The sequence below is a fragment of the Ananas comosus genome, linkage group 5 (assembly GCF_001540865.1).
Source record: "Ananas comosus cultivar F153 linkage group 5, ASM154086v1, whole genome shotgun sequence".
NCBI classification, from domain to species: Eukaryota; Viridiplantae; Streptophyta; class Magnoliopsida; order Poales; family Bromeliaceae; genus Ananas; species Ananas comosus.
In genome coordinates, this window is record NC_033625.1 from 691,173 (window position 1) to 716,609 (window position 25,437).

At 41.3% G+C, this 25,437-nt stretch overlaps 5 protein-coding genes and 1 non-coding gene across 7 annotated transcripts; 5 read left to right on the forward strand and 1 right to left on the reverse strand.

Moving 5' to 3' along the window:
• LOC109710368 (syntaxin-124-like) lies at nt 11-1,912 on the forward strand. The gene is made up of 2 exons (XM_020232884.1): nt 11-996; nt 1,406-1,912. The coding sequence occupies exons 1-2, from the start codon at nt 382-384 to the stop codon at nt 1,712-1,714; spliced, it is 924 nt and encodes a 307-aa protein (XP_020088473.1). The 5' UTR covers nt 11-381; the 3' UTR covers nt 1,715-1,912.
• On the forward strand, nt 2,609-2,679 carry TRNAG-GCC. The gene has a single exon. It is a non-coding gene; the product is annotated as a tRNA-Gly (tRNA).
• LOC109710210 (alkane hydroxylase MAH1-like) lies at nt 5,646-7,205 on the forward strand. Its single transcript, XM_020232694.1, has one exon. It carries the CDS (start codon nt 5,646-5,648, stop codon nt 7,203-7,205), a length of 1,560 nt encoding a protein of 519 aa, XP_020088283.1.
• Nucleotides 9,828-13,784, forward strand: LOC109710211 (probable LRR receptor-like serine/threonine-protein kinase At1g34110; the record flags this gene model as incomplete). The annotated part of the gene is made up of 3 exons (XM_020232695.1): nt 9,828-10,229; nt 10,356-12,732; nt 13,180-13,784. Coding segments are annotated over 3 exons (3,168 nt in total), but the record flags the coding sequence as incomplete, so codon positions are not given.
• On the reverse strand, nt 15,780-20,008 carry LOC109710535 (DEAD-box ATP-dependent RNA helicase 39). Its single transcript, XM_020233194.1, has 9 exons — nt 19,380-20,008; nt 18,763-18,858; nt 18,489-18,677; nt 18,238-18,378; nt 17,948-18,088; nt 17,244-17,386; nt 16,753-16,882; nt 16,607-16,655; nt 15,780-16,441 (listed from the first exon to the last, which is right to left on the reverse strand). Exons 1-9 carry the CDS (start codon nt 19,947-19,949, stop codon nt 15,987-15,989), a joined length of 1,914 nt encoding a protein of 637 aa, XP_020088783.1. The 5' UTR covers nt 19,950-20,008; the 3' UTR covers nt 15,780-15,986.
• LOC109710141 (ubiquitin-conjugating enzyme E2 2) lies at nt 20,949-25,278 on the forward strand. Of its 2 annotated transcripts, XM_020232592.1 has the most exons (6): nt 20,952-21,156; nt 22,133-22,266; nt 22,356-22,381; nt 23,020-23,109; nt 23,910-23,998; nt 24,961-25,278. In XM_020232592.1, exons 2-6 carry the CDS (start codon nt 22,142-22,144, stop codon nt 25,087-25,089), a joined length of 459 nt encoding a protein of 152 aa, XP_020088181.1. In that variant the 5' UTR covers nt 20,952-21,156; nt 22,133-22,141; the 3' UTR covers nt 25,090-25,278. The 2 variants fall into 2 exon arrangements, with proteins under 2 accessions (XP_020088182.1, XP_020088181.1); XM_020232593.1 differs by lacking the exon at nt 23,020-23,109 and having other exon boundaries at nt 20,949-21,156.

Genomic DNA, 25,437 nt, shown 5'->3' on the forward strand with positions numbered 1-25,437 from the left:
CCCTTCTTTCCCCCTCCTCCGAAGAGAAAGATAGAGAGAAAGAGATCGAGAGAGAGAGAGAGAGAGAGTGTGTGTGTGTGTGTGAGGGAAAGAGAACGACCATTGTCTTCGTTGGTCGACCTCCTCTCACCACCACAACTCTCTCTCTCTCTCTATTTGTGTGTGTGTGTGCGTGTGTGTGTTTCAGCCCTTTTCCCCTTTTTATCTCCCAAATCGCCTAAACAACACGTACAGTGGGGGGGGCTTCAAGAGAAATTTATAATTTTGCATGCATGAAATTAGTTAACCTCGAGCGTGCGTACGTTCGATATATAGCCTTCGTCGATTACTGTGGAAATTAACTTGTAGGAGTCGGGGCGCGATCGAGAGGATAGGAAGAAGATGAACGACCTGTTCTCGACGAGTTCGTTCAAGAAGTACACGGACCTGAAGCAGCAGGTCGTGCTGGACGCGATGGAGGCGGGCACGGCGGGCGAGTCGGGCCGCGAGACCGTGAACCTGGACAAGTTCTTCGAGGAGGTCGAGAACGTCAAGGACGACCTCCGGGGGCTCGAGAAGCTGTACCGCCGGCTGCAGGAGGCCAACGAGGAGAGCAAGACGGCGCACACGGCCACGACGGTGAAGTCGCTGCGCGCCCGCATGGACGCCGACATCGAGCAGGTGCTCCGCCGCGCCAAAGCCGTCAAGGCCAAGCTCGAGGCGCTCGACAAGTCCAACGCCGCCCACCGCAAGCTCCCCGGCTGCGGCCCCGGCTCCTCCGCCGACCGCACCCGCACGTCCGTCGTCTGCGGCCTCGGAAAGAAGCTCAAGGACCTCATGGACGACTTTCAAGGCCTGCGCACGCGCATCGCCTCCGAGTATAAGGAGACCGTCGGCCGGCGCTACTTCACCGTCACCGGGGAGAAACCCGATGAGCGGACCATCGAGACGCTGATATCGTCCGGGGAGAGCGAGACCTTCCTGCAGAAGGCCATACAGGAGCAAGGGAGAGGACAGGTAGGTGCATGATCCACCGTCGATGATCAACCAATTCACTTCACTAGCTAGCTTCATACGCATAAAATTAATATCATGTTAAAGAATGAATGTAAAATAATAATAATTATTATTATTCTTCTTCAAAAATCAAAAATTCAAGTCCTCAGAAAATTGTATCTCTAATTTATATATTCAACAATTCATATAAATAAATAATTCAATTTTCAAACCTCTTATACATGCCATATTTATTTTGATTTTCAATCGTTAATTCTTTCGTAAGAAATAATTATATATAGCGTGTGAAAAATGCCTGACTTATTTCATGATAATTAGAAGATTCGAACTCAGTATTAATTTTCTGCTGCATGAAAATTTTGATCGCTCTGAACATGACTTAAGCCGTAGTGGTAATTGTTGAGCGCAGGTGATGGACACGATAACGGAGATCCAGGAGCGGCACGACGCGGTGAAGGAGATCGAGAAGAGCCTGCTGGACTTGCACCAGGTGTTCCTGGACATGGCGGCGCTGGTGGAGGCGCAGGGGCACCAGCTCAACGACATCGAGAGCCACGTCGCGCACGCAAACTCGTTCGTCCGGAGGGGCGCCGTCGAGCTCGAAACCGCGCGCGAGCACCAGAAGAGCTCCCGCAAGTGGGCCTGCATCGGCTTCGTCGCTGCTCTCATCCTCGTTATCATTCTCCTCCTCCCCATCCTCACCACCTTGTTGAGGTAGATGCATATATATATATATATATATATATATATAAACATGCATATATAGTGTAATGAGGGGATCTTTTGGGGGGGAATTTTTTTCCTTTTTTCTTGATTTTTTTTTCTTTCATATTTTTGGGTGTTGGCTGTTCGTATTATTGAGGAAGAATATAATTTAATTATTTGTGGGTGGACCTTGATTGGTCTTTTTCGATAATCTTTGTAATTTTGTTCAGAGCTTTTCTTTTTTCTTTTTATTGGAAAAGAAACTAAAGTTAATTTAATTGTTCATATTTGGTCAACCGAATTGCGTGCATTGCTCGTCTAATCACACATTCTAAACGAACTGCTATGTTTTTCTTTTTTTTTTTTCTTTTTTTTTTTTGAGAGATAGATAGTATGTTACTTGCTTCGTTTATTTTATTTATAAATAAATTTAGCTAGAAATATAAATCAACTATCTCAAATACCAACCATCAAATCCTTTACCACTAGCGCTAGAGACGGTCGGTAACGAACTGCTATATTGCACTCTACAAAAACCACGTACAATTAACACCCCGACTAAACACATATTTAGAACCGTTTGGCCCGGTGGTTATATGATTTTTTTTATTTGTTACGGTCCAAATTATAACCTCAAAAGGCAAGAGCAAATAGGTTTTTGAAGTCGCTGCAACAATTAAATCAGCCTCCATATTGTTTCGGTTGACAAATAAATGAAAAAAATTTAACAAAGTGACTCTACCTATAAAAAATTAAAGTTTAAAAATGTAATATTTGTAGTATTCAATAAATATATATATAAGACAAAAGTTTATTACGGGGAGGAATAAAATTTACACTCCAAAAGAGTTTGCTGGCTAATGGTTACTAATATTACTAAATAACTGTGGAATATCTAATTACTACAGCACCAGTGGTCTAGTGGTAGAATAGTACCCTGCCACGGTACAGACCCGGGTTCGATTCCCGGCTGGTGCATTTCCTTTTTTTTTTTTTTTTTTTTTNTTTTTTTTTTTTTTTTTTTTTTGATAGGTTCTTGCAGAATTTGTGCCAAATTATTATTATTATTATTATTTAGAGAATTGATTTGTTTAATTTTTTATAAATAAATTTAGTTAAAAATATGAAACCAATTATACTTCAAATTTTAAATCTCGAATACCAATTAGGAAGTTTTTTGACACTTGTATTAAGAACAAACGATAGTCTGTATGAAATTTTTTTATATATAGTTTTACTGATGATGCATAAGTTTCCAATTACAATTCTTACTTTTCAGGCAAGAAAAGGTTTTTCAACTTTATAGAAGTCATATCAAATATCCATGGAGTTTTACGACTCAAAGTCAAAGGCCACCTCCTTTTCCACTAGTCGTGGTTATTTTACCTCAGTAAGAAAATTAATGATCAACTACCAGTTGCTCGGGATATAAATATTCACTCAACAAATATGGCCTAAACTAAGGATCTTATTGGGGGTTGAAAGAGACCATCACTACAGTGTGGTCTATACTATATATATATATTTCATAAAATTCAAAATGAATGGTAGTTATAAAATATTTAAATCTATAGAACCCATATATACCTCCTAATTTTAGTGGGCCCTTCCTATTGCTAGCATGTTCTCTTTGTCACAATTAAATCTTCTGTGATGCCACTTTGCCATTTCCTCTTTCCAGAGTTAGAAGCTTGTAATCCAAGTTCTCTGCTCCAATTTCTACGTATAATTGACAAGAGAATGAACCTTAATTAGTTAATTATAATTCTCCTAAATTATGGCAACAGAACAACAAACATACTTCCTATAATGCTAATGAACTCGATAATTTCCTTAAACAGGGAAAATTATGGTATTGAAACAGGCATACGGGTCCCTATCAAACGCTCAATTTAGGTTCCTTGGCCTTGTAGTACTTAACATAAATTTCTTTAATTTTATAGTCATTTGGTCATAGTTCTTTTTTTTTTTTTTTTTTTTGAGGAAAAGGTAGCATGCTACCCGCTTCATTCATTGAAAAGATGAATTAGGCTACAGAAGTGAGGCAGCTAGGCCTCGAAACGAGATGGATGGAAAAAAAAAAAAAAAACTTTATTGATTAGCCGCTAAAAGAAAATCCCATGAATTATATAGTTGTTTAACCTTACTGACAATTTTGAGAGGGTCCGGCTGGGTCGTTCTGAAGATTAAATTATTTCTGCTCTCCCAGATGAAGATTAAATCATTTGGTCACAGTTCTAATGTAAAAATATTAAGGTTTATCATTTTCATAATCTATCCTAAAGTATTTGAAAAAGAAGCTTCTCTTAAAACCTGTAAACATGCATAGAGTGGTTCCCTGTATATGAGAATTGAGACCAGAAAACATTTGCATTGGAGTGCCGAAAATGTACTATAGAAGCATGAAAATATATTATAAGATATATCGATGCAGAAAATAATTGTGTAACTGATATATATAAATGTGAAAGTTTATGTAAACAAGTTGATCAATAGCAGTTGTTTTTTAACTGGTCATCTAATTGTTCTTGTTTTTTTCTTAAAGAAAAATTTCCCACTTTTTTCAAAGTAATTGAATAATCAGAGTACTATATATAGATGCAGATGCCTCCTTTTCCTTGCTAAAACTTAGTATATAAACTCTCGAAACGAAGAAACAAAGTGTTGATATATATGTATACGGTTAAGATTGAATCACATAAATATATACAACAACAACAACTACTAAGTTGACGATACTTAATTACTGCTATAAGAATTAAACAGCACCCATGAGTTAGCTCGGAGGTCAAAGAAACTTAATATAAGTTACTAATTTTGAATCTACTCCTTTTTTTGGGTCTTAACTATCTTTGTGATCACCGATCACTTACACAGGTACGTAGTTGATTTATTTATATATCTAGATTACATTATAAAAAGTACATCACTAGAAATAATATAGTTAATGCTAATTAATACACACTTAAGAGAAAAAAAACAAAAGAAAATACTCATGTACAATTACTGATGAAATACTAAACTTGTATATATATGATGTGCACAATTTAATTACTAGTGCTTTTAGTTTTCTAGAGTTAAAGCCGATTTCAATTAAGTACCATAAAAGGATATAATTAGAAAATTAAGCAAAACAACTAATTTTCTGTCGCATGCTAAGCTAACTCGTTTACTCTATATAGGCTGTAATTAATAACTTCCGAGGTCACTACAACAAAAATGGTCTATAGCGACACTTTTAAATATAGGTACATGTCAAAAAAGTGCTGTTAGCTAAAATTACCGACACTTTTAAAAAGTATTGCTATATGTGGGGTCGCTAGGTATATAGTGACAGTTAAAGAGTGTTGCTATAACCTAAAAGAGTGCTGCTAATTTACAAACACTTATTTAAGCATTTAACAACCGCCGAAACTCTATCTCATTGGCTGCGGTGGCGGAGGAGGACGACAGTAAAGACTTTTCGTCTAGAATTTCAGTGAATTGAGTAAAGAGAGAAAAAAAGATGGTAATTGATTTTTCTTTTTTTTCTTTTCTGTTTGTAATCGGGCTAAATGCACTAGGTATGGTGGGTTGAGTAGAGTAATCTTTTATTTTTTATTGGATTGGACTTTATATTTAGGCATTAGTAGATGTGTTTTTAAGTTTTAGCATAAATGGGACACTTACTCAAAAATGTCCCAAACATGTGTCCCTATAACCTAATTCTGTTGTAGTGGGTAAGCATACCACATTAGGTTATTGGCTTTAAAATGTTTTAGGAATATTTCTTATTTTGAATATGGAGCCCAATCAAGAGGGTTCTAAATTTGGCCAAATGTATCCAAACCATACTTAAAAATCAGGTGTGGCTAGGGCTTATAAATAACCATTCTATGTTAATCCAACACACTCGAGAGTGTGTGAATACACACACATGCATCATGCATGAACCGCCATTAACAATGGCAATGGACTACTATTTGCAATGGCTTGTGACTCCGCTAACCCTAGCCAAAAGATACCCAGAAATCCTACTATCCATACCATGTTTCCTCTTCCTCCACCATCTCAACCGCCGCCGCAGAATGCCGGTGAACTGGCCTGTGCTCGGGGTGCTCCCGTCGGTGCTTGCGAACTACGACCGCCTCCTAGAGTGGAGCACCGACGTCCTCCGGCTCGCGGGGAGGGCTTTCGTCTTCAAAGGCCCGTGGGCTTCCAAGGTCGACGTCCTCCTCACCTGCGATCCCGACGACGTGCGCTACGTGTTCACCGCCAACTTTGCCAACTACCCGAAAGGCCGGGAGTTCGCCGCCATCTTCGACGTGCTCGGCGACGGCATCTTCAATGCCGACCGCGACTCCTGGGCCTTTCAACGTAAGAAGGCCCATGCTCTAATGGCCGAGCCCAAATTCCGGGCCTTTGTGGCTCAGTCCACAAAGGAGAAGCTGGAAAAAGGGCTTGTTCCATTACTCAGCCATTTAGCTGAAGGAAACTTGGTGTTCGATCTACAAGACGTGTTTCTTAGGCTCACGTTTGATACCACGGCGATGTTCGTGTTTGGATTTGACCCGGGGTGCCTCTCCGTTGACTTTCCAACGGTCCCCTTCGCCAAGGCCATGGACGACGTCGAGGAGGTGCTGTTCTCGCGCCACGTCACCCCTCATGCATGGTGGAAGCTACAGAGGAGGCTCAACGTGGGCCACTACCGAAAAATGGCCACAGCAACGAAGGTGATAGACGAATCCATAGCTCAATACATCGCCATGCGAAGAGAAGCTAAGAATAGCAGCAGTGGTGGTGGTGGTGGTCAACGCGGCTACGACCTCTTGGGTTCGTACTTGGACTCGGAGGAGGAGGTGGGGAGGGAGATGGCGCACGCGCGGGGGCACGTGTTCGAGAGGTTTGTGAGGGACACGGCGCTCAACTTCATGGTGGCGGGGCGCGACACGACCAGCTCGGCGCTGACGTGGTTCTTCTGGCTGGTGGCCCACCACCCCGACGTCGAGAGCCGGATCGTCGCCGAGCTGACCCGCCACGCACCGGCGAACCACCCCGCGCAGCTGCACAAACTCGTCTACACGCACGCCGCGCTGTGCGAGTCCCTGCGCCTCTTCCCGCCCGTCCCCTTCGAGCACAAGTCGGCGGCGAAACCCGACACTCTACCGAGCGGCGTCCACGTTCACCGGCAGCAGAGAATTATGTTTTCGCTGTACGCGATGGCGCGGATGGAGGGGATATGGGGCGCCGACTGCATGGATTTCAAGCCGGAGCGGTGGCTCGTGGCGGGCGGGGAGAAGATCCGGCACGTGCCGTCGTACGTATTCTTGGCGTTTAACACCGGCCCGCGGACGTGTCTCGGGAAGGACCTGGCTTTTACGCAGATGAAGGCGGTCGTAGCGGCGGTGATCGGAAATTTCCGCGTAGAGGTGGCGCGGGGACACGTGGCTCGGCCCAAACTGTCCATTATTTTACACATGAAGGGTGGCCTGAAGGTGAGCGTCAGGAAGCGAGAGAAGCTCTAGATATATAAGTGAGTAATTAATTTGGTAATTGTGGTGTGCATGCATGCATTTGGGTGTGTGATAATATACGCAAAAAAGGACTTAAATATATAAGATGTGTAATTAACTTTGGAAACTTAGAAGAACATATTTGTGTGGGTACGTGCATGGTTAAGTCAATATAGTATATATTATATACATGCATCATGTAAATAAATTGGTTTTAGATTAATTAGTACAAAAGAGCGGCCACAATTTAATTAAGAACACAGAATTAAGCCGAGGGAGGTTACTTACACTAATTAAATTTCTGTGAGAAGTCTCGTAGACAATAAATTAGATATAGTTAAATTGTAAATAAATTATCTAACCTACTAAATTGGATTCTTATTTCCATTTTAACATGCTTACCCACAGGTCATAAATGTACCTACCACACAATTAGATTTGAGCAAATCTAGCGTGACCCACCCAATGTATGATTCACTAGGTCGGGCCAGTTCTGAAAATTGGAGGCCCGATGAAATTCATATCGATCCGATTAAATTTTTAGATTTTCTTGATTGATCCTCGTCAAATTTGTTTTTTTTTTTTTAAAATGTAAGTAGCTCAACAATTTTCTGGCTGGGCCAGGTTCGAGCTGAGTAGATTTACTTCGGTCTGAACAGAGGCTCGACCTGCAGACCGGTTTTAGGTATTTATATTTTACCTAATTTAGAAGCCGATGATTGTAAAAATAAAATTTATGGAGTGGTGAATTTTGCACACACTCTGAAAATTAAAATATCATTTTGATACAAGTCCAAATTACGACCCAGTATAGCATTATGTATTCAACAGTTCAAGCCCGTGTAGTTTTGTTTCAATTCGATCCGATCCGATCCAGAGTTTTGAACCCAATCTCAGAGCACCGGACTCGGGCCATGTTCCCGAGGTGATGTCATTGTCTTGTGTGGGTACGGTCAAAAAGATGAGCCCCAACGCGCCCTTAATAAAAGCCCCACGCCCGGTTCGACCCACTCGCATGGTGAACCGTGCCCGGTCCAATTTTTTATCCACTAAAAAAATCTCGCTCACCTGGCCCGGTTCACTATTTCACAATTTTACTACTTTATCTTTTGCCCCCTTCCCAAAACCCCACCACCCTTGTTCTCTCGAAACCCTAACTCCCTCCCAATATTTCCACTAATTTAATCTTTTCTCATCTTTTTTTAAATTTTTTTTAAAAAATTTTCTCGATGAAGTGCTGAGTAAATGAGAGAGGATTAAAAAAAAAAAAAATTTGAAGGACTTATTGGGAAAAAAATTGAGGAGGAGGACCATTTAAGCATCCCAATGCATGGGGGGTGGGTACGTACGTGCTCTCTCTTATTAATTAATCTCTCCATGCACTTTTACTTTAACACAGTCCCCTAAGATTTTTTGTCTCACGTGCATCGATCACTCCCATTGTCATCAAAACATGCCCTTCCCAAGAAGAGGAGGGCTTGGAATGGCCCTGCAGCCACTTGTTCTTACATTAGTATGATTTTTAAAACAGCTTTTATCTTTTCATAAATTGTCGTTAGATATTTTATTAACGTATTTAGCTGGTTCTGCTGAAGCTTCTACAAAAATATTGTTGGAATTTAACTTTTTAAAAAAATATACATTATTTTCTTTTAAAATGTTTTCAATATGTAAAAGAAAATTGTTTCAAAAGCAGAAGTTCAAAGGGCGTAGAAGTGAGCAGAATCACTAATTAATTAACTCTTTAGCCTAGTACAATTAGGGCATTAATTTCTTGGGCCTAATTAGACTTTGAGGTGGAGGCCATCAGAGAGAAGGGGACAAAGGGAGCACCCTCAAGGCTCAAGCTCATGTCACGTGAGTAAGGCAGATTTTATTTAGCACTAATTTGAATAATTAAAATCCCTCCATTTTAACAGCAAAATTTAAGATAAAGGTATCAATATATACACATGCATGTATATCACTCCTCCATGCCCTATTAAGGTGAAGCTCAAACATACCCCACCACCTCTCTCTCTATTCCCTTTGATCTTCCTCATCACAACGTAAAGTGATTAATCCTAATAATACTGTTAGTAGTTTCTTCATCTTTCACGGCATTCACACTCCATTTATGTTCTAAGCATAATGCTAAGAAACACATTCACCACCATTTCTCTTCTCACTCTAGGACCTTTCATCACCACCACCACCACCACCACCACCACTGCTTTAGTATATATAAACATGCATGCTCAGAGCTTAGCCCATTAATTAGTTTCCACCATCTCTCCTCTCACGATTTGTGCAAAAAACTCCCTGAATCCTAATCCTAGCTTGTTGGTATCTAACACCCCCACCTCCTCCAAAGTTGACAACTTTGTAATCACCATTTTCATGATTCTCCCCCTCTTGCGCGCGCATGCATGCATGCATGCATGCTCCCAACTATCTCGAGTGAAGCAGTGGTGGAATTAAGCAACATTATCAATTCCCAGTGTTTGCATGCATGATAGATGCTGCAGTATTAACTGGAAACTTCAACCTCCTCCACCAAAACCCCAAAAGATGAAACCCAAAACCACCCCTTTCCTTTTCTACTACTACTACTACTACTACTACTACTTCTTCTTCTTCTTCTTCTTTACATTAATCCTCACCACCCCCACCATTTCCCTCTCCCTCGAAGGCGAAGCCCTCCTCTCCCTCCTCCCCACCGCTCCCTCCCCTCTCCTCCCCTCGTGGAACCCCAGGGACCCAACCCCGTGCTCATGGCGCGGCGTCACGTGCTCCCCCGGTGGACTCGTCACCTCCCTCTCCCTCCCCGGCACCTTCCTCAACCTCTCCTCCCTCCCCACCGGGCTCCTCCCCCACCTCTCCTCGCTCCAGGTCCTCAACCTCTCCTCCGCCAACATCTCCGGGCCCATCCTCTCCTCCCTCTCCTCCCTCTCCTCCCTCCGCGTCCTCGACCTCTCCTCCAACTCCCTCTCCGGCCCCATCCCCGGCTCCCTCTCCGAGCTCACCTCGCTCCGGATCCTCTGTCTCCAAGACAACATCTTGAACGGTTCCATCCCTCCCCAGCTGGGCTCCCTCCTCTCCCTCCGACAATTCCGGGTCGGGGGCAACCGCGACCTCTCCGGCCCCATCCCCGCCCANCGCGTCCTCGACCTCTCCTCCAACTCCCTCTCCGGCCCCATCCCCGGCTCCCTCTCCGAGCTCACCTCGCTCCGGATCCTCTGTCTCCAAGACAACATCTTGAACGGTTCCATCCCTCCCCAGCTGGGCTCCCTCCTCTCCCTCCGACAATTCCGGGTCGGGGGCAACCGCGACCTCTCCGGCCCCATCCCCGCCCAGCTCGGCGCCCTCGCCAACCTCACCGTCTTCGGCGCCGCCGCCACCGCCCTCTCCGGCCCCATCCCTCCCCAACTCGGCAACCTGGTGAGCCTACAAACCCTAGCTCTGTACGACACCAACATCTCCGGCCCCGTCCCGCCCGAATTGGGCTCCTGCTCGGAGCTGCAGAATCTGTACCTCCACATGAACCGGATCGCCGGCCCCATCCCCCGCCAACTGGGCCGGCTCCGGAAGCTCACGAGTCTGCTCCTTTGGGGCAACTCGATCTCCGGCCCGATCCCTTCCGATCTCTCGAATTGCTCGTCTTTGGCGATCCTCGATCTCTCTGCTAATAGGATATCAGGGGAGATCCCCGCCGAGCTCGGAAAGTTTGAATTTTTAGAACAGCTCCATCTTTCTGATAATCTGCTATCCGGTCCGATTCCGAAGGAGTTGGGCAATTGCAGCAGCCTTATTGCTCTGCAATTGGATAAGAACTCGCTCTCCGGTTCGATTCCGTCGCAACTTGGGGGCTTGCAGTCCCTTCAGATTTTCTTTTTGTGGGGCAATTTGCTGTCGGGATCGATTCCTAGTTCTCTGGGCAATTGCGGTGAGCTCTGCTCTCTTGATTTATCCAAGAATAAGCTCAGCGGGCCGATTCCTGAAGAGTTATTCGGCTTGAATAAGCTCAGCAAGCTGCTTCTTTTGGGGAATTCTTTGAGCGGGGAGCTTCCCGTAAGCGTAGGAAATTGCCCGTCTTTAGTGAGACTAAGGCTCGGAGAGAATCGGCTCTCCGGTCAGATTCCGAAAGAGATAGGTAAGCTTCAAAACCTCGTCTTTTTGGACCTTTATTCGAACCGTTTTTCCGGAAAATTGCCCGAAGAAATTGCCGACATTGCGGTTTTGGAGCTTTTGGATGTGCATGATAACGAGCTCACAGGAGAAATTCCCCCTCGATTGGGAGAGCTTAAGAACTTAGAACAGCTTGATCTTAGCCAGAACCGTTTTACCGGAGAAATCCCTTCAAGTTTCAGCAATTTTAGCTACTTGAATAAGCTCATCTTAAACAACAATTTGCTTGCTGGTTCATTGCCCAGATCTATTAAGAACTTGCAGAGATTGGCCTTGCTTGATTTAAGTTCAAACAGCCTATCCGGTCCGATACCTAGAGAGATTGGCTCGTTGACGAGCTTAAGTATAAGCTTAAATTTGAGCTCAAATAAGTTTTTCGGAGAATTACCTGAGGAATTTTCTAGTCTAACGCAATTACAGTCATTAGATATTTCGAGCAATTCACTATCTGGAGGGATTGAGGTATTGAGCATGCTCACAAGTTTGACATTTCTTAACATCTCATATAACAACTTCTCCGGTCCGATTCCTCTCACTCCGTTCTTTCGAACAATTTCCCCCAGTTCGTACATTCATAATCCAATTCTCTGTGAATCCTTCAATGGGTACACCTGTTCTTCAAACCTTGTGCGCAAAACCGCTTTCAAGTCATTGAAAGTTGCGACACTCATTGGCGCAACTTTGGGCTTCGTCGTGTTACTGTTCGTTTCAATCTGGATTTTAATTACTAGAAGCACAAAGCTAGTGGGGGCGAAACCAATAAATTCATCGTGCGATGGCAAAGATGATTTCTCTTATCCTTGGACCTTCATTCCTTTCCAGAAACTAAACTTTACCATTAATAACATACTGGAGTGCTTAAGAGAGGAGAATGTGATTGGAAAAGGATACTCTGGGATAGTCTACAAAGCCGACATGCCCAATGGGGAAATTATTGCAGTGAAAAAGCTCTGGAAATTGAACAAGGAAGATGAGTTGCTAGATTTATTCGCTGCAGAGATTCAGATCCTCGGTCGGATCAGGCACCGGAACATTGTGAAACTTGTTGGGTACTGTTCGAATAAGTCGATTAAGCTTCTCCTCTATAACTATGTCCCCAACGGAAATTTGCAGCAGCTTTTGAAGGAAAATAGGAACTTGGATTGGGAAACGAGGTACAAAATTGCTGTCGGATCCGCACAAGGTTTAGCTTATCTCCACCATGATTGTGTTCCTCCTATTCTTCACAGAGATGTTAAGTGCAATAATATACTGTTGGATGATAAATATGAAGCTTATTTAGCTGATTTTGGGCTGGCAAAGCTGATGAACTCGCCGAATTTTCATCACACCATGTCTAGAATAGCTGGTTCCTATGGGTACATAGCACCAGGTAAGTGAATTCTCCTGAGACCATATGAGGTTCCTTTTTTTTAAAAAAAATTAATGTATACATTTTTTTTAAGTAACTTATAAATACATTAGTTACCTAGTAGTGTGGAGTAAGTTTTTTTAAAGCTTTGCTGATAATATGTTGTTCATGCTCTAAATTAGATAATTTTTTATGGATGTAATATATACCTTGTTTTAGTTGGTATTTTTTGTCATCTAGTTTCTAAACAGAAGAGCTAATTATCACTTCTGCTGATGAGATAATTCTCCCAATTCAGCGAAACAATTGCATTCTTTTCCATATATTGGAAGCATTCTTTCTGCTGATTAGATGCATCTTTGAACTTCTATTCACATTGTAATTCTTCCCAATTCAATACATTGCATGACCGCTCGACTGCATTCTGCGAAATTTGATTTTTAAAACGGGTCGTGTGTTCTTCTTCAGAATATGCATACGCCATCAATATAACAGCGAAGAGCGACGTGTACAGCTACGGAGTGGTCCTCCTCGAGATTCTGACCGGGCGGAGTGCTGTTGAGCCCATGGTGGGCGACGGCCTCCACATAGTTGAGTGGGTGAGGAAGAAGATGGCCGGATGCGACCCTGCGACTGACGTCCTGGATTCAAAGCTGAGGAGCATGCCTGATCAGACAGTGCAGGAGTTGCTGCAGACACTGGGGATCGCCATGTTCTGCGTCAACTCATCGCCGTCCGATCGGCCCACCATGAAGGAGGTGGTGGCATTGCTGATGGAGGTGAAGTGCCTGCCAACCGAAGAATCGGGGAAGAGTTCACAGCGTCCTCTCATCGATGAGGCCACAAATGATGGTTAATGTAGTTATGTTCCTTTTTCTTTGCATCTCTCTCCGTAATTATTCATCTTTAGAAGGTTTTATTTGTGGTTTTAGAGAGAGAAGGTTGCATAAGGCGAGGTTTATGAGAGAGAACCACTTTGATGTTGTGAGGGAACGTTGTCCAGTTTCATCACGTTGCAGTTAATTAGGGCCCTCAATGGAAATTTTCAAGACCTCGTTTTGCTAATACTTCAAATCAAGGTCAAACATATCGCAAAATATAGTTGACGATTCAGTTTTTCTAATGTGGCAGTTTATAAAGTTTCTTTAAAAAATGGTGTAAACAGCCAAAGGTAAATGGTAAAATGGTGCACTAGCGCTTTAACGGAAAATTGTGTCAACTATAGTAGATCATTTGAAACAGCAGATCCTTCATTTTTGTTCATAGTTTGGAGAATGTGTTGTCTTAAAAAATTTCAGAATAAACAGGGTATTTATTGATCTTTTTGTTTTTGGTCTTCAATTAACCACCAATAGTTATAAGAAATATATTACTACAAAGAGTTCTCTTATTCATTATCCCTGCCACAGGATTAAGTTGAAATGGTTCAGTTAGGGCCTCAGGAAACAAGTNCATCTTTAGAAGGTTTTATTTGTGGTTTTAGAGAGAGAAGGTTGCATAAGGCGAGGTTTATGAGAGAGAACCACTTTGATGTTGTGAGGGAACGTTGTACAGTTTCATTCATCGCGCTGCAGTTAATTAGGGCCCTAATAGAAATTTTCAAGACCTCGTTTTGCTAATACTTCAAATTAAGGTCAAGTATACTGCAAAATATAGTTGACGATTCAGTTTTTCTAATGTGGCAGTTTATGAAGTTTCTTTCAAAAATGGCTGTAACAGTAAACGGTCAAAGGTACATGGTCGAATGGTGCACTAACGCTTTAACGGAAAATGTGTGTCAACTTTGGTAGATCATTCGAAACAGCAGATTCTTCATTTTTGTTCATAGTTTGGAGAATGTGTTGTCTTAAAAAATTTCAGAATAAACAGGGTATTTATTGATCTTTTTGTTTTTGGTCTTCAATTAACCACCAATAGTTATAAGAAAATATATTACTACAAAGAGTTCTCTTATTCATTATCCCTGCCACAGGATTAAGTTGAAATGGTTCAGTTAGGGCCTCAGGAAACAAGTAAACAACTCCAAAAGGCTTCACATAGCTTTCACCAAACCTACTCCACAAACCTTACATTTTACCTACTTGTATATAAGCATACAATGTCAATAGAAAGAGCGCAAAGAACAAAAGACTAGGGTAATAGTTAGTTCTTCACCACCTTCAAAAAAGATGCCGCGCCAACTTCTGCTAATCCAAAGCATGACCAAGGGAACAACCACTATATCCAGCTTCGGAGGCGCAGCCGCAGCAGCAGCGGCTTTTATGTTGCTATGTGCCTTCATATCAATGGCATGTGCTTCGCATGCCAGGCGGTGGCGCCGCCTCATCTCCGTGAGTCGTCGGTACTCTGAGCCGGCTATAAGCATTCATCAAGTCCAACCAGGAATGGATGGTGAAGCATGCCTCTGGCAGAAGAACATACTGATGGGAGAGAAGTGCCAGCTCCCGGATTTTTCTGGAGTCATTGTGTACGATACTGCAGGAAATCTCATCGCCCCAGGCGGCCCTCGGTTGCTGAACTCTCTCCAGTGGTAGAAGAAGCTTTTCTTGAAAGAGTATTATGCTTCTTTACCTTCTGCGAACGTGACCCAAAAAAAAGAAAGAAGGAAAAACGAGGAGTTTTTCGTTGAGCAGCATTAGTAAGATCGTTGAGGGACAGTGATGTTTATCTTCTGTTAAGAGAAGAATCCTAGTTTTTTCCTTTCTTTTTCTTTTACTTATTATAAATCCCAATGTTTATCTTATGTTAAGAGAAGAATCCTAGTTTTTTTACTTTTACTTTCACCAAAAAGAGGAATAGAATTAAATAAACAGCATTCAGCAAGGCACCTAGCAACAAGAACTTACCAAGACCTCTAAAGCCAAACTACGAATATTAGCTATTTTACTAATCAACAAATTATCAAATGTCACTTCACAGGCACCAAAAAATAAACCACAAGAACGCTTACCAGTTACCGTGTTGTATCTCGGTTGTAACATTTATCACTCCAGCACGGGCGTAGGTTGACAAACAACAAAGCAGGTGATAATTCTTTTTTCTGGCAGTAAGAAAGAGAGAACAACGTTCACAGAGAAAAAAATTAGAGATCAATCTTATAAGTCACGGAAATTGTACTCTTGACTTACTGGTGAGAACTGACAAAACAACAAACAGCTATTATCTTGTTAAGAGAAAAATTTGCTCCTACAGATACTCTCAAAAATAAAAAATGATTTAGAAAACGTCAGCATTTACAACAAGTATGCTCCTTATATCTTTAAACCAAAGGGGCATCATGAGGGCCGTAAAGATTTCGCAGAAGAACTGCGTCCCCTGAACCCAACAACACTGAGTTTAGTGCTGTTTTTCTTCACCGCATCCATCTTTCTCTTTTCCAACCTCTTATCAGACTTTAAACCTTTTACGGCACTAGCAGAAGATTTCTTTGGCTTTGAATTCGTTACTGACTTTTTTCCTGTGTTTGTTGCTGATAATTTCTGCAATATTGTAACTTTCTTTCCAGCTTTTGATGATTTCTTCGGTGAGATTACACTGGCTCTACCTTTTTGATTAGAAACTTTGACAATCTTTGATTTCTTTCCTTTCTGAGCCACCTGCCCTGGACTGGTAACCTCTTTCCTGATAGTGTTCACATTAAGTGCTTCCAAACTTTCGTTTTTCTTCATTGCTTCTTCGATTCGAGTAGCTAAAGGAAGATCTTTCTTCGCAACAAGACTCGTAACTTTGCCTACATAGAGAGATTTCAAAATAAAAAATCATCTAAAAGATAAATATTTAGCTGAAAGAAAATTCCTGCAAAAATGTTCATCTACAGGCCATTGGCAAAAAAAAAATAACATTAATTTTTTTTTTTTTAAATCCTAAGGACATGTAGAAACGCATCTCTGAATACCTTTGGCACCCATTCGAGCAGTCCTCCCAGTCCGATGAAGGTAGTCAATCTAGAAAGAGATAGAGAGGAATGGAAAATATTAGGAACTTAGAGAAGTGGAAAGAAGTTTGCAGCTTCAAAACAAGCAAGGAAAAGGAAACACCTACAGAGTTCAATGGAAAGTCAAACATGATCACATGGTCAACATCCAAGTCTAGCCCTCTAGCAGCCAAATCTGTGCACACCAAAGTCGGGCAATCCCCATCTTCACTCTTAAACTTATTCAGGTTCTCAACTCTGGCATTAATTAAAAAGTCCACAGAAGACCAGGGTAAGATAAATTTGCACATGGGAAAAAGCATTTCTTATTTATAATGTTCACTGTCTAAATACAGTTGCTTTACTTAATTGGAAATTTCCGTAGCTTGAAGTTGAACTGACGTGTAAAAGCAATGGATAACATGAGACCCTCTCAAAAGTGTTGCAGAACAAACAATATTTTGGAATCAAAACGTGCTTACTCCGTCCAAATATAGAGAATCATAAATAGCACAAAGTAAGTTATTAGAACTTGGTGGTGAATTACCAAAAAGAAATTGAACTCATAGCACTAAAAGCAATTATCATAACTGGGCAGCACACAAAATATTCAACACACCTTTCCTCTGCCGGCACCTCCCCATGGTAGTTCACAGTGGATATTTGACTTTCAGTTAGAAAATGATCGACAGCACGGCTTGAGTTCAGAGTATTGCAGAACACCATCACTCGGTTTCCCCTTGCCAAACTTGGCTCAAGAACCTGCAAGAACTCATGATTTACGATGAATTGCACTTTCTTCTCTTTCATATAACATCTAGAGGTTTGCCATATTTAGATACACAATCAGAAGTAACTTAGAACACTTCAATTGCGTTTCACCTCTTTGAATCTTTCATGGCTATTGTGATTAATGGCGCAATCACTAGAGAAGAAAGTCAAAGATTCTTCCCTTAGATGGGGGATTGGTTCCATGACAAGCACTCTTTGTTTGCCAAATCTTTGCACAGGAATCATACCAAAAAAATGGACAGCTAATTGTCACATCCGACACCCAATACTCACTCTTTTACTAGCATTCACACATGCAGTGACACACTCTGAAAGATAATAAACTGCAAGTTTTGATATTCAATGCAACTCTAGATTAAAGGATTAACAGTCCAATTTAGAGCTGACATCAGTAGTTGAGTTTGAACTGAAAATATAGATGGAAGGAGAAAAGGTAGTGATAGAAATCACATCAGAATTTATAAAATTGAATCAGAAACAGCGAGGATTCACAAAGCATTTTCAACAGCGAATAGTCTGCAGAAAACTGACCTGTAACAGAGCCTCCAGCTTGTTTTCAGCACCAGAAAGTTTGATGAAGTCATGCCGTGCAGATGCAACTTTCTTGTGCAGAGTGGATGTTCGCAAGTGGATGATTCCTTGAAATTCCTCATCGATCAATTTTTGCACTGCCTATAAAAAACTATATAAGTCAAGAAGCTCACATAACCCTAATGAATGGATATATCACACTGACAGAAAAAGGTATTAATATTTTTGTCTAAACGATAATAGCAACAGCTCTTTGATTCATCAAAAATGTTTATCGATTAGCATCAAACCTTAGTCATGGTTGCAGCAACCAAAACGATTTGAAACCCTTCATCACCGGGTTTCGCTGCGCGGTTCTTTAACGGTCCAAGAAACTTCCGGATATCTGGACCAAAACCTCGATCAAACATTGTGTCTGCCTCATCCAGAACCTGTCATAATAAAGATCAGAAGAAAGTTTAAAATGATTACGACCAAACTCCTAAGTCACAATGCATTAAGTATAAAAGAGCTGTTATGAGGATCTTAAAACAGAACTAACCAAGTATTTAATATCCCCATAGACCATATTGCCTTCTTCAATATGCTGAAGAACCCTCCCTGGGGTTCCAACAACCATATCTACAGTGGCATTCAGCGAATCTTCTTGAGGTCTTAAACGGCCACCTCCACTTATCATGGTAGATCGGAATCGTGCATGATGGCTTATTGATTTTGCAACGCGGAAAACCTACAAGGTCATGGAACACAAAATTGTTTGAAATAAATATTCAAGTTTGAGGTTTTCAAACCATGGGACAAGAATGGCACCCAACCTGCTCAGAAAGCTCTCTTGTAGGACAGAGCACAACAGTTCTCGGCCGCCTCGGTTTCCTGAGCACACCCAATAATGCTTCATCACGGCGCATTAACTGCAAACATAGCATCTTAACTAGTTAACCAGTATTATAATCTAAAGACACTTATATCATACAGATAATTAGCCAAGCACTCATTCCGCCGGCTGAACAGCTACTCAACATGGAATGCAAAAGTCAGAAATCTAGAACTTCTAGCTAGTACAGGAAGGCAACAATGAGCATATTGCCCACAAAAGCATTAAGTTCCAATGCGGAGCCTTTTCTTCTAGATTCAAAAGGAAACTGTTGATGCAATCGAAAATATTATAGTGCTTCCTCAAACCGCTCCACTCAATCAGTAATTACGTAGAAGCTCCCGCCTAGGCAAGACAGGCCCTAAACGTACTGCTCCTACTGCTTACCATTAGTTTATCAAGCACAAACACTCCGGTTCCATAACAACATCTCAGTTTCTATATTGAATAATTCAGCAATTCGCCGCAATCTATATATATATAGAGCCGCCGATAGATGAAACAGATTCAAATTGATAAATAGCACAAGGACTCGAGCAGATAGAGAGATAGGAGGACCTGAACAAGAGGAAGCATATAGGCTAGGGTTTTGCCGGATCCCGTATGAGAGCCGAGGACCACACTCTTCCCCTCGAGCACCGCGGGGACTCCAATACACTGGATCTCCGTGGGAACTGAGATCCCCATCTCCTTGAGAGCCTCCATCACCTCCTCGCCGAGCCCCAGCTCCTCGAAGCTCGACGCCATGGCGGCGCTCCGCTTCCCCTTCTCCTCCTCCTCCTTACTCCTCCTCACCTTCTTCTCCGAAGCAACTTCGACCGCGACGGAGGGCCGGATCTTCGCCGCGTCCTTGAGGTGCCGGAGGCGGAGGCGCTCGAGGAGCACGGCTTGCCGGGATGCCGCCGCCGCCGCCGCCGCGGCTGAGGCATCTGCCTCGGCAGTGGCGGCGGAGACCCAGAGGGTTCGCTTAGACCCTAGGAAAACCCTTGGGGAGGGTTTGAAGAGGGTGGAGGAGGAGGAGAAGAAGAGGGAGCGGGAGAAGAGGGAGGAGGAGGTGGAGGAGAGAGAGAAGGAGAGGGAGAGGGAGAGGAGGGCTTTCCCGGTCCCGCCACCGCCGCCACCCGCCATGGCAAAAGCTTGTTCTTAGAGTGGTACATAGAGAAGAGATGGCTCGTGCTGTGGATATTTCCTCACGGGTAAAATTCATAACTAGTCCCTCTACTATCCCGTTTTTTCTCTCATAAATGTATGAAGATCCCTCAACGATACACCGTTTTGAAATAGGCCCCTCAGCTTTTCTTTTTTAATTAATTTTTTATTTAGTGCATTATTAACTATATATTAATTTATCATTATCATATAAATAATAACATAATATCATTCAATTAACTAAATTAAAATATAAAAGTTAGTTATAANACACAGAGGGTTCGCTTAGACCCTAGGAAAACCCTTGGGGAGGGTTTGAAGAGGGTGGAGGAGCAGGAGGAGAAGGAGAAGGAGCGGGAGAAGAGGGAGGAGGAGGTGGAGGAGAGGGAGAAGGAGAGGGAGAGGGAGAGGAGGGCTTTCCCGGTCCCCCCGCCGCCGCCTCCCGCCATGGCAAAAGCTTGTTGTTTGAGTGGTAGTGTGGTACGGCGAGAAGAGCTAGCTCGTGCTGTGGATATTTCCTCACGGGTAAAATTCATAACTAGTCCCTCTACTATTCCCTTTTTTCTCTCATAAATGTATGAAGATCCCTCAACGATACAGCGTTTTGAAGTAGGCCCCTCAGCTTTTCTTTTTTAATTAATTTTTTATTTACTGCATTATTAACTATATATTAATTTATCATTATCATATAAATAATAACATAATATCATTCAATTAACTAAATTAAAATATAAAAGTTAGTTATAATAATTTAAATAAATAAATAAAAATAATATTAATTTAAAATTTGGAAACAAAAGTGTCACGGATTTGAAAACTAAACATGCAATTTAACCTTATCCTATGCAGTGATAGCACGCCGTTTACCGACCACGCTCACTTTTCCCCATAAACGCACCCACCCGAACCCACGAAACGAAGCCCTATATACGTCGCCTACCCCATCTCTCTCTCCCTCTCTCTCTCTCTCTCTCTCTCTCTCTTCCCCCAACTTCCTCCTCCTCCTCCTCCTCCCTCCCCCTTCTCGATCTCTCTCGCCCTCTCTCGATAATTCTCGACCATTCCCTCTCCCTTCGATCCTTCTCACCATTATCCTCCTCCTCGTCTTACTCGTAGGGGGACTCGTATCCCCTCCATCCGAGGCTAGGAGACTCCTCTCCTCTCTCTTGTCGAGGACGAATCGAAGGTAAAGTCATCAGTTTTAAGCTTGTGCTGTCCCCAAATCTGTCAATTGTCAATTGTCCCCATCCGAGGCTAGGAGACTCCTCTCCTCTCTATTGATTTGGCGTTGGAATGGATCTAGATGTCGGGAACCCTAATTTTCTAGGTTTGGTTGTAGACTTCCTTAAATTGGGGTTTACGTGTGATATTTTTGGGGGAAATTGAAGGGTTAAGAGTTGGTTAATGCTTTGAACCCTTTTATTATGATTGATTCTAGTAATTTAGAAGTCCAATTTGCTTATTGACTGCAGAAGCTACGGTATCTGCGTTTCTGTTGCTGAAGTTAACCATTTTAGGATATGTTCTACTAGGTTGATGATATTGTTACTAGGTCCTAAATATGCTTTCTTGTTAATTCATTACCCCTGCTTGCGTAACCCTAGAACTGTTTTTGCTGGTGGTCATCTCGGACGACTGGTTGGAAATAAAGTGAGGAATCATAACTTAGATCCTGTGGCCTTCCAAATAAGATACTGTACAAAGCTTTGTACTTGGGATAAACCGTATTTTGTTGTATCTAATTTCACTTCTGAGAGGTAAATAATCCTGGAATGTCGTCTGAAAAAACATACTAATTGGTCATGAGCTGTACATGCCCTTCTTAATAACATGCCCTTCTAAATATCTCTTGCCATGTCTTGTATACTTGCGGTGTGGTGGCTTTTTACACATTTGTAGATAGCAGATTTAGCATATTATGGAACTAACTGCTCTCTAGGAAGCTTATCTTCCTGGTATGTGAAAATTGGGCGCGACTTTTACTTTTGAGTTTGAGAGGCTAAACAAATTGTTTATGATCAACTTTTCGGTTTATTGATGTTTACTTGGATTGGAGATCTAGGTCTAACTCCTGGAAAGCACGCTGACTATTTATGCACTGAGAAACAGATATTCTTGACCACATTTTTTTTGTTTTGCATTTTGATGTTGTAAATTTTCAGGCAACAAGGATGTCAACTCCTGCAAGGAAGAGGCTGATGAGGGATTTTAAGCGGTTGCAGCAGGACCCTCCTGCAGGTATCAGTGGTGCTCCTCAGGACAATAACATCATGCTGTGGAATGCTGTTATTTTTGGGTATGATTTCTTGAGGCCATTAGACTTTGTGTTACTATTTTATTTGTGTTGCTTTACACTTTGCTAATACTTTGATTCTTGAACTGCAGACCTGATGATACACCTTGGGATGGAGGTGAGGCACTTCTAGTACCTAAGTATAGGATCTGAAATAATGTTGATCAGTAAAGTTTAACATGTCCCTTATTTTTTGTTGTTATGAATTAATTTCCTTTTTTCGAAAAGTCAATCTCCTGTTGTTTGATTTCTTACTTTGGTTTCTTCAGAAATTAATATATTTTTACTGTAACTTTTTTACTTCTGTAGGAATCGGTCGCTGGGAAGAATTATATGAAATATAAGAGAATATTGAGGGCCTTTATCCTGGGAATTGGTTGAGAACATGGCTAATATAGTTATATAGAGGAAACTTACAATATAATTTAATTCACAAGAGAACATTAGGAGGATTTAGAAGACTTCTACATTGCATTTGTCTAGTGATAGACTAGGATAGTACTGACCTTGTCCAACCCTCCTTAAAAGGCCATAATTGGTATATAATGATCCAAGTTATCATACGTGGAAAGGAGTTCTCTCTTTTTTCAAAAAAAAAAAAAAATTCAGCCTACCTTTTTGTGTAGCTTTTGTCAATATATATGTCTTCTCCAACTTGTTCACAATGGTTTGGAGTTTTATATGCTTATCTGTTTCTTATTAATATTGTTAATGTAAAAGTTCCACTTATACATGGAAATATCTTGAGTTTGCTAGGTACGTTCAAATTGACACTTCAGTTTACAGAGGATTATCCAAATAAGCCACCAACTGTGCGTTTTGTTTCTCGAATGTTCCATCCTAACAGTAAGTTCAGCTAGTGTCTCCTGTGTGTAAATACCTTGTTTAAATCTATATGATACAAGCTGAGGGGTTGCCAAATCTGAATTTTAGACTTTGTTTTCATTTATAGGAAAATAGAGTTTTATTTCCTGCATCACTATAGATCTTGGTTATTTTGGGCTGTTGATTAGAACTTTAACTGTTATATATTTTGAAGTTAGCAAGGAACCTGGTTTATCAATTATGCTCGAATCTGCACCTCCAATTTTAGTTAGTTTTTTTTTCTCCCATTCATAGACTTATGGCCTCATTGTTAGCATATGACCTTGAATTCAATTTACAATTTGTTGGATGAAAAGAAGGGCATCCCATCGCACAAGCCTCCTGCACTATAGGTTCCATTGAGGCCTAGAGGTACTTACCTCATCCTTCTTACTATGAAGCTGTTTTCAGGATTCCGGCTAGCTTGTGCTTAGCCTTAAACATAAAAATAGTAGCGCCATCTAACTTTCCTGTTGTTCTTGAGGAAGCAATGTAGCTTACCTTTTTTTTAATCAGGTTATGTACCAACCATAATTTCATTCAAGTTTATTTAGATGCATATAATGAATTTGTTCAAGTTTATCTAGATGCATATTGACCTAATCAGTTTATCACATTAAGTTATGAAACAATTATGTGGGGAGAGCCTTAGACTGTTCGACATGTTCACCGCTAGAAAGGATGGTTTTTTGTTACCTAACATTATATGCATTTCTCATTTTTATCACATGTTTCAGCAATGTAATATATCCTTTATCTTATGATATTTTCTCTATAAATAGTTTATGCAGATGGAAGCATATGTTTAGATATCCTACAGAATCAGTGGAGCCCAATATATGATGTAGCTGCAATCCTTACATCTATCCAGGTGGAATAAGTCTCTACTTTTTTGTTCTTTTTACTGGAAAGTAATTTTCTCTTATTTCGTTGAAAAGGGCTGATTAGGTTGTTGAAGCCTCCATGTTTCTCTCGTTATTGTAAGATTTCATTTAGGGTAAATTTCAATTTGCCCCCATGAGGTTTGCGCATTTTCACTTTATCACTTTGTGGGTTAAGAAGCCTTAACTATTTTGTGGTTTTATTTTTGTTTCACCTAAAGATCTACCATCAAAATTGGGTTAAAGTGGTACTTTTTACAAACCACGGAGTGGTATAGTATAACACTTTACCATTCTATACTCTACATTTAACTGCACTGTGGTATAGTATAACACTTTAACATTTTATACTCTACATTTGACTGCACTGTGGTTTTTAAAAGGTATCACTTTACTACCTTATTTGATTACTACCCTATTTGGCAGGAGATCCTTAGGTGAAATAAAAACAAAAAGAAAAAACCACATGATAGCTAAGTGAGCAAATTTTTAAACCACAGAGAGGCAAAGTGAAAATGCCCTCATAGGGACATATTGAAGTTTACCCTTTCATTTATTGAGGAACCAAATTAAAAATGTTCCCTTTCTTCAATGTTGTGCAAAAGTGAACCTTTCAAAGAAGTGGGTAATGCTCTGTATTGTTTTCTAGAAGATATCCTTTAAACTGCTGCAGACAGGTAAACAATCTATGTGCTGCTGAATTAGGTTGCCCAGTTTTAAAAACTGAAGTACTATTCTGTTGAGACACTGTAATGTTGACTCATCAGTGGCCACTTGAATGATTCTGCTGGGTTTGCTTAGCAGGACTCGAGAAAAGTGAATGTCAGCTGAAATGGCATTTAAAGCTTTGACATTTAGATATCTACATGTTGATACGTAAATTTGTACATTTGATGGATTACTATATTTCAGTGAGGTAGACATATTAATTCATTAACATCCAAAAATGCAGTCATTGCTTTGTGATCCAAATCCCAATTCCCCTGCAAACTCAGAAGCGGCCCGGATGTTTAGCGAGAACAAGCGAGAGTACAATAGGAAAGTGCGGGAGGTCGTGGAGCAGAGCTGGACTGCAGACTGATGCACAATGCATCCGACAATTCCAACATTAGCTCAGTTGGGTACTCTTTGTACTTGAAAAACCGATGAACTTTATGTGACTGTATCTCTACTACATGTCTTAACCTGCGTATATGCATGTATGTCAAACATGAACAGAAGTTGTTTGCTATTTCTTGCTTTAATAGATTGTTTGTCTATTGTTTTCCTCGGAGCTTTTTCAAACTTCTGGTTGTTGCCTTGTTTTTTTTTCTTCTTTTTCTTTTTTTTGTTTGTGCTTCCATTGGTCCTCTTTCTTAATATTCTCTGAAATGTTGAGCTGTTTCGGTAAAGAAATCATGAATAGCAGCATCTAGCGCCAGATCTGTGT

Excerpts from the sequence above, each read along its gene's own strand:
- LOC109710368 (XM_020232884.1), top strand. The coding sequence starts at position 382 with ATGAACGACCTGTTCTCGACGAGTTCGTTCAAGAAGTACACGGACCTG. Across the intron at positions 997-1,405 it reads AGGAGCAAGGGAGAGGACAG|GTGATGGACACGATAACGGA; the intron begins GTAGGTGCATGA and ends TGTTGAGCGCAG.
- LOC109710535 (XM_020233194.1), bottom strand. The coding sequence starts at position 19,949 with ATGGCGGGTGGCGGCGGTGGCGGGACCGGGAAAGCCCTCCTCTCCCTC. Across the intron at positions 18,678-18,762 it reads CAAGAGAGCTTTCTGAGCAG|GTTTTCCGCGTTGCAAAATC; the intron begins GTTGGGTGCCAT and ends ATGACCTTGTAG. Across the intron at positions 16,656-16,752 it reads TTGACTTTCCATTGAACTCT|ATTGACTACCTTCATCGGAC; the intron begins GTAGGTGTTTCC and ends ATCTCTTTCTAG.
- LOC109710210 (XM_020232694.1), top strand. The coding sequence starts at position 5,646 with ATGGCAATGGACTACTATTTGCAATGGCTTGTGACTCCGCTAACCCTA.
- LOC109710141 (XM_020232592.1), top strand. The coding sequence starts at position 22,142 with ATGTCAACTCCTGCAAGGAAGAGGCTGATGAGGGATTTTAAGCGGTTG. Across the intron at positions 22,382-23,019 it reads TGATACACCTTGGGATGGAG|GTACGTTCAAATTGACACTT; the intron begins GTGAGGCACTTC and ends TGAGTTTGCTAG. Across the intron at positions 23,110-23,909 it reads TCGAATGTTCCATCCTAACA|TTTATGCAGATGGAAGCATA; the intron begins GTAAGTTCAGCT and ends CTCTATAAATAG.